General features: G+C 36.6%; 1 protein-coding gene and 1 pseudogene across 1 annotated transcript; both read right to left on the bottom strand.

Annotated features, from left to right (window-relative positions):
* Positions 1 to 2,987: 2,987 nt before the first annotated feature.
* On the bottom strand, positions 2,988 to 5,235 carry LOC132630886 (phenolic glucoside malonyltransferase 1-like; annotated as a pseudogene).
* A 145-nt stretch (positions 5,236 to 5,380) lies between these two features.
* LOC132630880 (phenolic glucoside malonyltransferase 1-like) lies at positions 5,381 to 6,964 on the bottom strand. The gene has a single exon (XM_060346471.1). It carries the CDS (start codon positions 6,787 to 6,789, stop codon positions 5,419 to 5,421), a length of 1,371 nt encoding a protein of 456 aa, XP_060202454.1. The 5' UTR covers positions 6,790 to 6,964; the 3' UTR covers positions 5,381 to 5,418.
* Between the last annotated feature and the right edge of the window lie 9,380 nt (positions 6,965 to 16,344).

The following is a 16,344-nucleotide window of genomic DNA, read 5'->3' as shown; positions in this document are numbered from 1 at the left end:
TATTTCCGTAAAGAAGCCGAAATTAATACCAATAATAACAACAAAAATACCCTCAACATTCTACCAGATAATTATATATATATTTTCATCCAAAATTCTCTTCAAACCTCAATCCATACGCCAACAACAACTACAACTTTTTATTTCTTGCAAATATTCCTTAATCAAGGTTGATAAAGAGAAAGATTCAATGATTCATACCTTATATTTACTAAAGTAACAAGATCTTCAATATTTAGTTGTTCCCAAGCTCCTCCAACACAAAAATGAAATCATAATCGCGTCTACACGTTGTCCGGACTTCGATTAGTATTTCGTAGCTTGAATTTCACTCAAAATCCTCAATTCTATGTGAGTTTAAGATCCCTTTTGATGGCTGAATTTTCTGGAACATTTTAGAGGATTTTTGATGAAGAAAATGGGGGTTTTTAGCCCCTTTTATAGTGGTAGCGTCGGCGGTACTGTAGCAGTACTGTGCAGCCCTGTTTCTACGTTGACAGCTCAGTTTGTAACATTCATAATTCTCTACTCCGATGTCCTATCAACGAGCGGTTTATTGCATTATAAACTAGACTCGACGAACTTCTTTTTTGGATTTTGAAACACCTTAAAACTCTTAATATACATGAAGATATACCCCGCCAAAGTTGACTAAAAAAATCTGCCCAACATTTCTCAAATTTTCGTCGAACTTATTTTCTTCAATTTGCTTGATCTCGCAATTTTCCGAAACTCTCCATATATGATATTTATCATTTATTATACTTGATAATGGCCATATTCTTGCATTCCAAAATAGTTTTTTTTCCAATTACGACTTACGAGATCGTAATTCATCCTTTACTTCATTGTTACATACTTCCCATGGCTTGTATCTTCCAAAACATCATGGGACGTCTCCGATACTCCATTACTACAGTGATGTACGTGGCATACTCATGCTCTGAAAGTGCGGGGTGTAACAAAATAAACTTATAGGAATATACGTAAGAGTTGTTAACAACCCGTAGCTACCTTTCATGTATTTATATTTCGTACAGCTTTTAGGAGCAGACACGTGTATTTGGATGTATTTGAATACACTATTGAGCCATATACATAAGTATATAAATGAAACAAGCCACACATAAAATCATTCAAATACATATGTATATAAATGAAACAAACAACACATAAAATCAGCCAAAATATGTATTCAGCCATATACATATGTATATCAATACACATACATATGTATTGAGCCATATACATATGTATTGAACCTTTGCAGTATGTTGCCCAAAACAATGATTCAATACAACTGCATTTGACTCATTCGAAGCAAATATACATTCATATACATATATTTTTTGATGTATTTGACTGTATCAGAATTTTATACTAATGAATTATATCAAATTAAATACACAAAATTTGAATACAATATACTCCCTCCGTCCCAATTTATGTGGCACCATTTAACTTGACACGAAGTTTAAGAAAGAAAGGAAGACTTTTCAAATGTGTGGTCCAAAACAAGTCTTATATAAATGTGTGGTTGTAAATGATTCCATAAAGTTAAATTGTTTCTAGATATAGAAAGGTGACATTATTTTTGGAACAGACCAAAAAATAAATGGTGCCACATAAATTGGGACAGAGAGAGTAGCTATTTTAAACAATATATATAGTGTATTAAAAAAAAACCATATCATTTAAGGACATAAGACATTTCCGAATGCAACTACATATAACTCATTCAAAACCAAATACATTCAAATATATATATATATATATATATATATATATAACTGCATATAGCGACGAAATAAAAATATATCTACAAATGGGATTGTTGCAAATAGTAGTTATTAACCGTAAATGTCTCTTAAAATTAGTTATGCCATGTAAAATTTTCTAAAATAAACCTGGGTCTGTCTCCTAATAAAAAACTCATTGGGACCCTGCACTTAACTATCCCTGCATTCATGATAGCTTCCTGAATGACATTGTCAGAAAATAATTGAAAATCATCATTCTAGAAGATGTTCAATTAGTTTCTACTCCTTTGAAATTTATGCCATTTTTATTTATTTAATTCATTTAAAAAAGAAAGAAATGCTGAGAAAAGGACTAAAATTGAATCTTTTTCGGATGGGAACTTGGAAAGGACATCTTGTTTTTGATGACATCTGTGGAGATTTTATTAAGCCAAGAATCTATGACGTTATTCAATTTTCTAATTATTAACTCAACAATAATTAGATGCTAACTTTTTTTCCTGGAAACATATTTTTTTTATGAAGGAAAGTTCTTTAAAAGGAATAAGAAAATTAGAAACGATAACTTGAGAAGTTTTAATTTAACTTTAAGTAGTTGCCCTTCTTGACTTTATGTCAAGCAGCATTGAATTTGAATATTTACTCTTTTTTTTTTTTTTTAAATGATGCCTCTATGCCCTTTAAAGTTGCGATGATAATTAACTCTAAATATATTTTATTCGCTTGTGTGATTGCAGTTTTTGTCTTTTTAATATCTAAAATATATGTGATGTGCAGGTTGATGAACTATCATCTAGAGGAGTGAATATGTTTTGTTTAATATTTTTAACGGGTAAATTGTATAGATCATTATTGATTCCCTGTATTTTATTTTTCTTGCGTGATAGAAGTAAAATTTAGGAAGTATGACACTCCAAAATATCAATTATAGTGTGTCAACTGAAATTCATTTTCATCTTGTTTAAATATTACTGATTAAGGTTCAACCTACTTTGAGAAACACATATACAGTAAATCTAATCCACACATAATTCAGTTTCTCTATTTGCCAACCGTTAGTACTACATTTACTGATTCTGAAATGAGGGTTCTGATCTTAATTATAGGTCATTAACAATGTGTCACTTGGAAAATCAATTTACATATACCATTGTTACTATTTCGATAAAGATAGGATTTTCATCGTGATTAGTACTATCAATGCATCCGATTATTGTAGCTAAAGGATTGAAGTGATTCATCTCTAATTGATCAGCTGGAATATTAAAAATGCGACTCAATTTTCACTAAAAATAAATTTTAAATAGAGTTCTTACAAAAAACTTAGCCCATGAGTGAATATAGCAGCAAAAGCACTCATTCGAGTTTCGGACAAAGACAAGCCAACCTCTAAATCTCCATCAGACTCCTTTGACTTACTAAGGGACATTGATAATCCAGTAGCACCATCAATAGAAATAAACTCTACTTTTTCTGGCCTTCCCCAACCAAAATCAACAACATACAAGTCAAACTTTAGTGATCCAGCAGTTGAAAGTGACCGATTCAAATCTATATATAGTACAAAATTCTTTAAACCACTCTCCAGTCAGGATATATTCCTCATCCTTCATTCGATTTTTGATGGTTTCTCCAATTAATTCCGCAGCAATTGTAAAGCCTTCCTCTCCAACTAAGTTAAGGCGACTAGCTTTTGTAACGAGTGTGACAAGGCAATTCCCGAAATAAGAACAAGGAAGTGGAGGATTGAGACGCGATCTGCAATCTGCAACAAAACAGAAAAACTCCAAAACATTCTCGTCTATTTCTTCCTGGATTGCGGTCTCTGATTTTAACAAGCAAGTCCATACATAAGCACATGTTATTGTGAAAGCTGTCACATGAGTTTGGCTCGGGCGTCTTGACAATATCAAGTTCTTGAGCTTCGTGATGTTATCCCGTCCTATAATAAATGTACCTCTAACTTTATCAAGAGGAGTCATATTTATGTCACGCATTTCCGGCTTATATTTCTTCAAGAGTTCATCCCATATAGCCATCCGTTGTTCATGAGGTTCTTTTATGAAGGACCTATCATAAATTGGAATGAGCTCATTTCCTAAGAATTGTTCATCTCCTCCAAATTTGTTGAGTAAAGCCCATGATCTTATGAAATTTACCATGGTAGCTCCATCACCAACGGCATGACGGTGAATGGAACCAATGGATATGCCTTGATTCGGGAAAAGTGTCACTTGAATCGCTAAGACTGGAGCTACTTGAACCCCCGGTGCATGTTTAGGTTTCGCCAACTGAGGCACGAGGTAATAAAAATCGTTCGCGGTTCGTGGATGATTTCCAACAAGGAAATTGAAATCCATATCCGTCTCAGAAAAGGTAACAGATACAGAATCTCCCGTCACATAACGCAACTCAGGAAAACCGTTTGAATTTAGTGGACAAACAACGTTACCGGCTAAGGGTATATGGTGTTTGAGAGCGAGGGAGAGTGAATCTTTAAGAGTAGGAATAATGGTTTGGACGAAATTGGGTTTGTAAATGGGAAACTTGTAGAATAAAATCCGCCGCATACGGTAAAAAATAAACCACATATGATCAAAATAGGTAAGAGGGAGTGTCAGCTCAGCTACACCGCCGGGAGGCGGCGCAACTTGACATTGCTCAACCACAGAAGACATTGCCGTTTTGTTTTGAGCTATAGCAATTATAAGTAAGTTTGGCTTATCTTAATAATACTCCGAATATAGAAACTGTTGCTTATGCTTGTGGAATAATGACGACTTGAATTATTAGAAAGTTTTTCTGAGATGTGCGGCTGATATTGGATTAGACCTGTCAATAATTGATGAAAGCCGCCAGCTGGTTGCTGGCACGCGGATTTTAATTATAGAACATGATAGTAACAATTAAGAGCCCATTTGGATTGGATCAAACCAGCTTATAAGTTATTTTTTTTATTTATTTGAGTGTTTAATAAAATAGAAAATATTTAAATTAAGTTATCAAGTGCTTAAAATAAATCAAAATCAAGAAGTTGATCAACCTCAACTTTTTTTTTTGTTTAAAAGCTATTTTAATTTAACCAACAACTTTATCCTTTTATCCCTTATAGTTTCTATTAATTTCAGTATCACCCTTAATTACCTCTAAAAACTCTTTAAGCATTTTCACAAAACACATAACTGTTTATTTATAAAATAACTTTCAACACTGAAAGATGACTTTAAGCACTTATACTTAAAAGCACTTTTTTTCAACTAATCAAAACGGGCTCTAAGTTTAGAACATATTAGAAGAAAGAAATTTATAACTGTAAAAAATAGCTAGTGGGTCGGGTTCACCCATAAGGGTGCTAACTAGTCTATTAGCTCATTAGCTTGTCCTTCTTCTAAATCCTAATTAGCTTTTTAGTACACCATTATGGGTATTGGAAAAAAGTTTTTCCATATTAACAAGAGGACTAGCGTTTACCAAGAAAGAATTTATGTATAATATGTTAGAGGGATCTGTAGGCTGTGAACAATGGGGATTCATCTACTGTGAGGATTCCTGACTATCGATGACATGAATCGTGGTTGCAGCAATTTGAAGTGTTTTAATTCTAATTGATCACTAAAACATAAAAAATGCGACTCTATTTTGTGTTGAAAATAGAATTTTAAATAGAGTTCAAAAAGCTTAGCCCATGAGTGAATATAGCAGCAAAAGCGCTCATTCGAGTTTCGGGCAAAGACAAGCCAACTTCTAAATCTCCATTAGAGTCCTTGGACTTACTGAGGGACATTGATAATCCAGTAGCATCATCAATAGAAATGAACTCTAGTTTTTCTGGCCTTCCCCAACCAAAATCAACAGCATACAAGTCAAACTTTGGTGATCCAGCAATTGAAAGCGACCGATTCAAGTCTATAGTACAAAATTCTTTAAACCACTCTCCAGTAAGTATATATTCTTCATCCTTCATCCGTTTCTGGATGGTTTCTCCAATTAATTCCACAGCAATTATAAAGCCTTCCGTTCCAACTAAGTCAAGGCGGCTTGCTTTTGTAACGAGCGTGACAAGGCAATTCCCGAAATAAGAAGGAGGAAGCGGTGGACTGAGACGCGATCTGCAATCTGCTACAAAAGCAAAAATTTCCAAAACATTCTCATTTATTTCTTCCTTGATCGTGGCCTCTGATTTTATCAAGCAAGTCCATATATATGCACATGTTATAGTGAAAGATGTCACATGAGTTAGGCTTGGGCGTCTTGACAGTATTAAGTTCTTGAGCTTCGTGATGTTATCTTGTCCTATAATAAATGTACCTCTTACTTTATCAAGAGGAGTCACAATTATGTCACGCATCTCCGGCTTATTTTTCTTCATGATTTCATCCCATATAGCCATCCCTTGTTCATATGGATCTTTTATTAAGGACCTATCATAAAATGGAATAAACTCATTTGCTAAGAATTGTTCATCTCCGCCGAATTTGTTGAGTAATCCCCATGCTCTTATGAAATTAACCATGGTAGCTCCATCACCTGCGGCATGATGGTTACAGAAACCAACAGATATGCCAAGATTTGGAAAAATGGTCACTTGAATGGCTAAGATAGGGGCTAATTTGAACCCCGGTGCATTCTTAGGTTCCGTCAACTGAGGAACAAAGTGATAAAAATCGTTTGCATTCCGGGGATTGTTACCAATGAGATAATTGAAATCCATATCCGTCTCAGAAAAGGTAACAGACACAGAATCTCCCATCACATAGCGCAACTCAGAATAACCACTCGAATCTAGTGGACAAGCAATGTTGCCAGCTAAGGGTATATAGTGTTTGAGAGCGAGGGAGAGTGAATCTTTAAGCGTAGGAATAATGGTTTGGACGAAATCGGGTTTGGAAATGGGAAACTTATAGAATAAAATCCGTCGCATACGGCCGAAATAAAACCACATATGATCAAAATAGGTAAGAGGGAGTGTCAACTCCGCTGCACCACCGGGAGGTGGCGCAACTTGATATTGCTCAATCACTGTAGCCATTGCCGTTTGGTTAAGAGATGCACAATATAGATATAAGATTGCAATGCGATCGAAACTATTGCTTTTGGTGACTTGAACTATTGGAAAGTCTATCACCAATGTGTGGCTGATATTGGATTAGACCTGTCAATGCCATAGTGAAAGCTGTTAGGCGGCTGTTCGCACTTGGATTAATGATTTTAATTTTATGGTTCTTAAATATAGAGCAGGATAACAATTAAGTTTGGAATAGATTATTTACGCTTCCTCCGTCCCATTTCAATTGTTATTTCAGCTTTTCCCACTCTTATTAAGAAAAAATAATAAATACAAGATATAATTTACTAAGTGATCTCTATTTATTACTCGATCATTCGTCTCAATTTATGTAGAATATTTTTTTTTAGTATATCCATAAAAAAATGTCACAAATCTATAATTAGAGATAACTTAACTTTAAACTTTTCATTTTATACTTAATGAAATAATTTATAGACACACAAATATTCAATTTAAAACTTAACTTAATTTGGTGAGAATTGCTCATTTCCACCAAATTTATTGGGAAACCCCATGCTTAGTGAACCTTGGCTGATATATTACTATATGTAATAAGGGATGATCGAACAATTTTTGTCGTCCTCAAGTTAGATTGTGTTATATCCCGTATTTTTGAACGTCAGATTATTTGCTGAGGTGGGGCCCACACATCGAGATTTTTTTGGGACATCTGAAAAGTTATATGAATCACATATGTGAAGTTGAACACAACTCAAGAAGGACCCTTGGGCCAAATCAAAGTGGAAGTCCTCCAAACGAATATTTTTAAGAAAACGTTTTCGGGTGATCTGACTTCTAGGGGCAAAAACGGTATTATAAGTTTGGATTTTGGAAAATACCAAGAAATAGAAGTTGTAGATAATTGAATTATCTTTCCAACCATAGGTCGTGGGTTCCCAGGTGACATCGGTACAAGGAGATATGGACGTTTTAAGGTCGAAAGGTCAGTGGGCTAGGCCCAACTCGGGATCAACCGAGTTGACCCAAAAAAATAAAAAACGAATTAAGGCCCAAAGGAGAGGGGTGGCCGGCCATCTTATGGCCCAAGCCCACAAAATTAATAAATTTCCCATGTGATAATTAATATAAAGGATCATTAAATTGTCTTGAAACATTTAGAAGTTTCAAGACAATTGAGAAAGAGAGAAACAAGAGAAAGAAGAGCAAGAATAAGAAGGCCATTTTCGGCCAAGCTCTAGACCAAAAAAAAAAATAAAAAAAAAAAATCAAAAATCATTTTCTACCAATTAAAAAGTCCTTTACAACTTGGTGTAATTATTTTGGAAGGAAGAACACTTGTTTCTTCAAGTTGACAACTTGGTCAAGTGAAGAAGATTGTAGAAAAAGGTAAGAATTAATCCCTTTTTATTATGTTATGAAGGTTGGTTTATGTTGTAGTATGTAGAAATGAGTAGAATTTATGAAAATATGGAAGTTTACAAAGTGGGTGTGCATATATGTAAGTGGACATATATGTATATTGTTGTATAAATAATATGAGTTGAATTATTATGTTAGTTGGTGAATTTGAAAGGATAATAGTCCATATTGGCATGAAAGATTGGTTGTTAAGTGGTTATGAGAAGTTTTGTGATTTTATGGTAGATTTATGTAATTGTGAAAATGAAATTATTAAGGTGCAAATTATGAGTATGGTTGATGAAATTGGAAGATGGAAATATGTTATGAATATGTAGATTGAAGATTTGAAGTTTTGGATGGATTATGGTTTTGGTGGAAAGTTTGTATATCTTGTGAATATTTGGTAGAAATGATATGAAATGCTTCCGAATTATATTGTAATGATCTTGATTAGTAATGAATGTAAAAGCATTGAGATTGGTTTGGAAATGTGAAGTTGGAATGAAAACTATTGCATTATGTTGGAAAGAAGACTAGTTGTGTTATATTGTGTTTTGTAGTCATGGTTGTTGTCATTGTGTTGATAGTTTGGCCGGGTTGAATTCCCGGATTGATATTGATTAAAAAATTGGCTAAGTTGAATTTTGGGGATGGTGTATTTATAGGGGAGATGCTGCCCAAATTTTTGTAGACAAGTATTGGTTAAGATTGAAATCTTAAAGCTTTACAATTAACATTTGGTAATTGTGACCAAATTGTAGATTTTGGCGAACTTGAAACTTGATTTTGGAGACGTGTATGAATCGGAAAAGGTATGTAAGGATTCACCCTTCCTTCTATGGCATGTCTTAAACGTAATAAGTTGGATACGAGCCTCGGGGACAACTCTATTCTCCGAAATCCGCACCCAAAGTTTCCCCTTTTTCATTCAGTAGAATTGAATTAAATATTGTATGAAATGTTGAAAAATTGCCTAAACATCTAGAACTTGCACAAATAGGACCCGACTACCTTAAAACTCTCACAAGTGACGTCATGAAATGTAACGTATGTAAATCGTGTACGCCACCTCATTTGACCCGAGGTGGGCCCGTTATTCCCGGATTTTCTTAATTGTTTCGTTTATCGAACGATAAGTATATGTACATGTATATGGGGAAGATTGGGAAAGAGAAGGCGCTATAGACGCATAGCCACCTGATCAGTTGGAGTATGGTACATGATATCGTCCCGGACGCGGGATGCCCGGACGCGGGATATATGGTTAAATGGATCGGAGCCGACGCCTCGGCAATATGATATGTTCTATGTTATATATATATGAAAAGAAATGTTTTCCAAGAAAGCAAAGTATTATATGTATATGGATCGGGCTGCACGTGCCGCAGCAATACGTTATAGTATATGCACATATGGATCGGGCTGCACGTTCCGCAGCGCTAAGCATGCATGGTATCCGCCAACGTGCACTTATATGTACAGGTTGTGTTTCTACTTCATGACATGCGCTATATCTCTTTTATGTTATTACTCATGCCTTACATACTCGGTACATTACTCGTACTGACGTCCCTTCTTGTGGACGCTGCGTTTCATGCCGCGCAGGTCAACAGGTAGACAGATTTGACTCTTAGAAGCTCCATCAGCAGTACTGTGGCAGCGCTCCAGTTGTTCCGGAGCCTCAGTTTCTTCGTACTACTTTTGTGTACATATTCGGGCACGGTAGAACCGGTCCTTCTTGTATATGTAGATATACTTTGTTTAGAGGCTCGTAGACAGATATGTACAGTCAGATGTTTTGTACTTTTGTGGTCCTCGTCGTTGTATAACGTGCTAGCAAAGTTTATAAGTCCATGTCTACAATTATGCCATTAATGTTAGCGTTGAGCAACAGAAAAAAAAAAGATACGGTATAGTCTATACGGCCCACCTAGTAGTAAAAGTACGATACGAGATAAGGGGTGCTCGGTACAAGTATCGGGTACCCGTCGCGACCCCTAGTTGGGTCGTGACAGAAGTGGTATCAGAGCAGTTCGTCCTAGGGGTTTGTCTACGAGCCGTGTCCAGTAGAGTCCTGTTTATGGGTGTGTAGCGCGCCACACTTATAAACAAGAGGCTACAAGGCATTTAGGAAAAATGACCGTCTTTCATCTTAAGAAATCGTGCGATAGAGCCAAGTTAAGGATGTAACTATCTAAATTTTTTTTTGTTTAATTTTCAGCAATGCCTTTGAGAAAGAAGAAGAAAGTCAGCACAATACTAGGCGCTGCGGGAGAAGGCACCAGCCGAGAGCCCCCGGTTAAACTTGGACATAGTGAGTCTCAGAGTGTCACTCCCTCGCATGCTACCTCTATTCCTCCAGTAGCAGAAGAGCATGAAGAGGTCTCCACTCCAGCTCCAGTGCATCCAGTCCCTCCACCGGTTGCTTCGGGTCAACAAGTGACCGAGGCCATCCATTTACTAACACAGTTGATTGCCGCCCAGGCACAGCGGCAGAATGTGAGTTCAAGTGATCAGTCAGCTAGTACCAGAGCTCGTGATTTTATTGCCCTAAAAACTCCAGAGTTCTATGGGTCGAAACCGGAGGAAGATCCCCAGAGTTTCATAGATGAGATGTTGAGGCCCCTGAGGGTAATACATGCTTCAGATACAGAGTCCGTAGAGTTGGCTTCATACAGGTTGCGGGATGTCGCGGTTCAGTGGTATGACAACTGGATATTATCAAGGGGAGCAAATGCGCCTCCCCCGGTTTGGCGGGAGTTCACTGAGGCATTTCTGCGACATTATTTACCACCAGAGATTCGACGGGCTCGAGCTGATATGTTTTTGAAGCTTGAACAGGGGAATATGAGCGTCAGAGAATATAGTATTCGCTTTAACTCGTTAGCCAGGTATGCCCCAGCCATGGTAGCTGATATGGGAGATCATGTACATCGGTTTGTGAGTGGGTTGGGGCCACATTTAATTAAGGAGTGTCTAACAGCTTCCCTCCAGGATGGAATGACTATTGCTCGTATCCAGGCCCATGCCCAAAACCTGGAGGAACAGTATCAGTTACGGAGAGAGGAGCGCTATTCGGATAGGGGTTCCAGAAAAAGGGGCAGATCTTCCGGGACTAGAAGCGAGTATAGAGGGGGACAGGCACAGGAGCAATCTAGGTATTCAGGCCAATCAGCGGCCAGTGCACCTCCTCGATTTGTGGATAAGGGATTTGATCGTTCTACTTATTCAAGAGCAGATCAGGGTACTAGAGCTTCAGGATCCCAGTATAGAGCTGATTCTACCAGGGTGATGCCACCCCCGCCACGGTGTCCTCAGTGTGGTAGGTTACACTCTGGAGAGTGTCGCGCAGGTACACGTGCTTGTTATACTTGTGGGCGGGTTGGCCATTTGATGCGTGATTGCCCACTGAGGAATGAGGGAGACCAAACCCAGCCCGCCGGATCCGCAATTGGTTCATCACCGTCCGTGCGCCCTCCTGGACAGGCTTCCCAGGCCCCAGCAGGTCGTGGTCGAGGTAGAGGAGGGGCACCCAGTTCAGCCGGTCCTCCGCACCGCCTATATGCATTGACAGGACGGCAGGACCCTGAACCTTCCGCAGACGCGGCCACAGGTACACTTTTGGCATTTTCTATGATATGTGTGTGTTAATTGATCTGGAATCTACTTTATCATACACCGTCCCTTGTGTTGCTGAAAATTTCACAAATGTAAGAATAAGAGACGAATGTAAAAAAAAAAAAAAAAAAAAAAAAAAAAATATTAGGCAACCTAAGTCCCTAAAATGGATATCTTAAGCGACGCGTGAGATAATTACAAAGGATACCTCCCCGAAGTATTATAATACACTATGAGGCCAGTTTAACATTCGAGGACGAATGTTCTAAAGGGGGGGACGATGTTATATCCCGTATTTTTGAACGTCAGATTATTTGCTGAGGTGGGGCCCACACATCGAGATTTTTTTGGGACATCTGAAAAGTTATATGAATCACATATGTGAAGTTGAACACAACTCAAGAAGGACCCTTGGGCCAAATCTAAGTGGAAGTCCTCCAAACGAATATTTTTAAGAAAACGTTTTCGGGTGATCTGACTTCTAGGGGCAAAAACGGTATTACAAGTTTGGAATTTGGAAAATACCAAGAAATAGAATTTGTAGATAATTGAATTAGATTTCCAACCATAGATCGTGGGTTCCCAGGTGACATCGGTACAAGGAGATATGGACGTTTTAAGGTCGAAAGGTCAGTGGGCTAGGCCCAACTCGGGATCAACCGAGTTGACCCAAAAAAATAAAAAACGAATTAAGGCCCAAAGGAGAGGGGTGGCCGGCCATCTTATGGCCCAAGCCCACAAAATTAATAAATTTCCCATGTGATAATTAATATAAAGGATCATTAAATTGTCTTGAAACATTTAGAAGTTTCAAGACAATTGAGAAAGAGAGAAACAAGAGAAAGAAGAGCAAGAATAAGAAGGCCATTTTCGGCCAAGCTCTAGACCAAAAAAAAAAAAAAAAAAAAAAATCAAAAATCATTTTCTACCAATTAAAGAGTCCTTTACAACTTGGTGTAATTATTTTGGAAGGAAGAACACTTGTTTCTTCAAGTTGACAACTTGGTCAAGTGAAGAAGATTGTAGAAAAAGGTAAGAATTAATCCCTTTTTATTATGTTATGAAGGTTGGTTTATGTTGTAGTATGTAGAAATGAGTAGAATTTATGAAAATATGGAAGTTTACAAAGTGGGTGTGCATATATGTAAGTGGACATATATGTATATTGTTGTATAAATAATATGAGTTGAATTATTATGTTAGTTGGTGAATTTGAAAGGATAATAGTCCATATTGGCATGAAAGATTGGTTGTTAAGTGGTTATGAGAAGTTTTGTGATTTTATGGTAGATTTATGTAATTGTGAAAATGAAATTATTAAGGTGCAAATTATGAGTATGGTTGATGAAATTGGAAGATGGAAATATGTTATGAATATGTAGATTGAAGATTTGAAGTTTTGGATGGATTATGGTTTTGGTGGAAAGTTTGTATATCTTGTGAATATTTGGTAGAAATGATATGAAATGCTTCCGAATTATATTGTAATGATCTTGATTAGTAATGAATGTAAAAGCATTGAGATTGGTTTGAAAATGTGAAGTTGGAATGAAAACTATTGCATTATGTTGGAAAGAAGACTAGTTGTGTTATATTGTGTTTTGTAGTCATGGTTGTTGTCATTGTGTTGATAGTTTGGCCGGGTTGAATTCCCGGATTGATATTGATTAAAAAATTGGCTAAGTTGAATTTTGGGGATGGTGTATTTATAGGGGAGATGCTGCCCAAATTTTTGTAGACAAGTATTGGTTAAGATTGAAATCTTAAAGCTTTACAATTAACATTTGGTAATTGTGACCAAATTGTAGATTTTGGCGAACTTGAAACTTGATTTTGGAGACGTGTATGAATCGGAAAAGGTATGTAAGGATTCACCCTTCCTTCTATGGCATGTCTTAAACGTAATAAGTTGGATACGAGCCTCGGGGACAACTCTATTCTCCGAAATCCGCACCCAAAGTTTCCCCTTTTTCATTCAGTAGAATTGAATTAAATATTGTATGAAATGTTGAAAAATTGCCTAAACATCTAGAACTTGCACAAATAGGACCCGACTACCTTAAAACTCTCACAAGTGACGTCATGAAATGTAACGTATGTAAATCGTGTACGCCACCTCATTTGACCCGAGGTGGGCCCGTTATTCCCGGATTTTCTTAATTGTTTCGTTTATCGAACGATAAGTATATGTACATGTATATGGGGAAGATTGGGAAAGAGAAGGCGCTATAGACGCATAGCCACCTGATCAGTTGGAGTATGGTACATGATATCGTCCCGGACGCGGGATGCCCGGACGCGGGATATATGGTTAAATGGATCGGAGCCGACGCCTCGGCAATATGATATGTTCTATGTTATATATATATGAAAAGAAATGTTTTCCAAGAAAGCAAAGTATTATATGTATATGGATCGGGCTGCACGTGCCGCAGCAATACGTTATAGTATATGCACATATGGATCGGGCTGCACGTTCCGCAGCGCTAAGCATGCATGGTATCCGCCAACGTGCACTTATATGTACAGGTTGTGTTTCTACTTCATGACATGCGCTATATCTCTTTTATGTTATTACTCATGCCTTACATACTCGGTACATTACTCGTACTGACGTCCCTTCTTGTGGACGCTGCGTTTCATGCCGCGCAGGTCAACAGGTAGACAGATTTGACTCTTAGAAGCTCCATCAGCAGTACTGTGGTAGCGCTCCAGTTGTTCCGGAGCCTCAGTTTCTTGGTACTACTTTTGTGTACATATTCGGGCACGGTAGAACCGGTCCTTCTTGTATATGTAGATGTACTTTGTTTAGAGGCTCGTAGATAGATATGTACAGTCAGATGTTTTGTACTTTTGTGGTCCTCGTCGTTGTATAATGTGCTAGCAAAGTTTATAAGTCCATGTCTACAATTATGCCATTAATGTTAGCGTTGAGCAACAGAAAAAAAAAAGATACGGTATAGTCTATACGGCCCACCTAGTAGTAAAAGTACGATACGAGATAAGGAGTGCTCGGTACAAGTATCGGGTACCCGTCGCGGCCCCTAGTTGGGTCGTGACAGATTGTAACTAGGCTCCCCAACCGAAAAGCTCCCTCTTCTAAATTTACCCCTATCTCTCCCCTTTATTGCTTCAAACTACTAAGGTGTGTTGGTGTAAATAAGAGGCACTTTGAAGCCCTTTTTCGATAATACCAAATCCCTCAAACTAATGGTTTCCAGGTGAAGTATTATGCGGCTATGCGCTATAGTGCATCTTTATATGCCTCAATATTACCCCTACTTTGGTTATTTATTACTTAATTGCCATTATTCAATTTGATAAAAGTTTAAAAACTTTCGGGCCCTTTAGAAATACTTATAATTTGTGAATTGTGAAGATTCCACACGTCACTATACAAAACTTTTAACATTACTCTGTAGATGATACATTTCACCCAGTGCATTATGAAATTATTTTTAAATTCTCCGCATCTTGTTTTTGTGTATTATTTTTTTAATTTTGAAAATATCAAATAAGGTATGATGTTCTAAACTGATGTTCCCGAAAAATGAGAAGCAGAAACAGACAATATAATTAGCTACCTTTTTTTTTAACATGTTGTAACTGTTTAAAAATGGGATAATATTGCATGTACAGTATTGCACCGAAGAACAATGAAAGTTCTCTGCTTAACAGCTTATAGAATCTTCAATTGTTTAACGTGAGGCTTTTAGAATTTAACAAGAAATTTGATCTTTATATTAAATATCATTGGCTAACTTATTTATTATTCATTTTTTATAAGAACCTTGGGATTCAAATCTTTTTATTGGGAAATTGTGTTGGTATATAATTGCCGAGTTATTTATCTCATGTTTAACAAAATTAACTTACTTTTTTCTGACGTTGTTTGAGGTATCATAATTTTTTTAATTTTTTTTAATACATGTGTACTTAAATATTACATAGTTTAAAAGAAATCTATTTCTTCCATAGCTAAAGAAATTATATGCTCACAAATTTATAGAAATGCCAAATGTTCCCAATTTATGATCTTCTATCAGTTATAATTATTTACTTGTAAATCTTTTTACTTTGTAGTATATCGAATCACGTGTGTCCCTTTATTATTTACTAATTCTCTTCCAAACTTGCTTCTTACTAAAAAATATCACTTTTAAAGATTTTCCAATTATGTGACTAAAAAACTTTGATTCTTATGAGAACTTATCGACAAGACATTATTAACGCGTTACTATCATAAATCTATTATCCGAAATAAAAGTATGATTCAAATTATACAATAACTGAATCTAGAACTTTTAAATTTTAAATTTGGATTCGGGCTAAGCACGGGTCTGGTTGAACTAGTATATATATATATATATATAATTGCAATGCGATCGAAACTATTGCTTTTGGTGACTTGAACTATTGGAAAGTCTATCACCAATGTGTGGCTGATATTGGATTAGACCTGTCAATGCCATAATGAAAGCTGTTAGGCGGTTGTTCGCACTTGGATTAATGATTTTAATTTTATGGTTCTTAAAT

Source organism: Lycium barbarum, chromosome 1 (assembly GCF_019175385.1).
Source record: "Lycium barbarum isolate Lr01 chromosome 1, ASM1917538v2, whole genome shotgun sequence".
Lineage (NCBI taxonomy): Eukaryota > Viridiplantae > Streptophyta > Magnoliopsida > Solanales > Solanaceae > Lycium > Lycium barbarum.
Note: the sequence above shows the minus strand (reverse complement) of the source record. Positions and strands in the feature narration are given on the sequence as shown.

Bases quoted from the DNA above. Each gene is read 5' to 3' on its own strand.
- LOC132630880 (XM_060346471.1), bottom strand. From the start codon at position 6,789: ATGGCTACAGTGATTGAGCAATATCAAGTTGCGCCACCTCCCGGTGGT.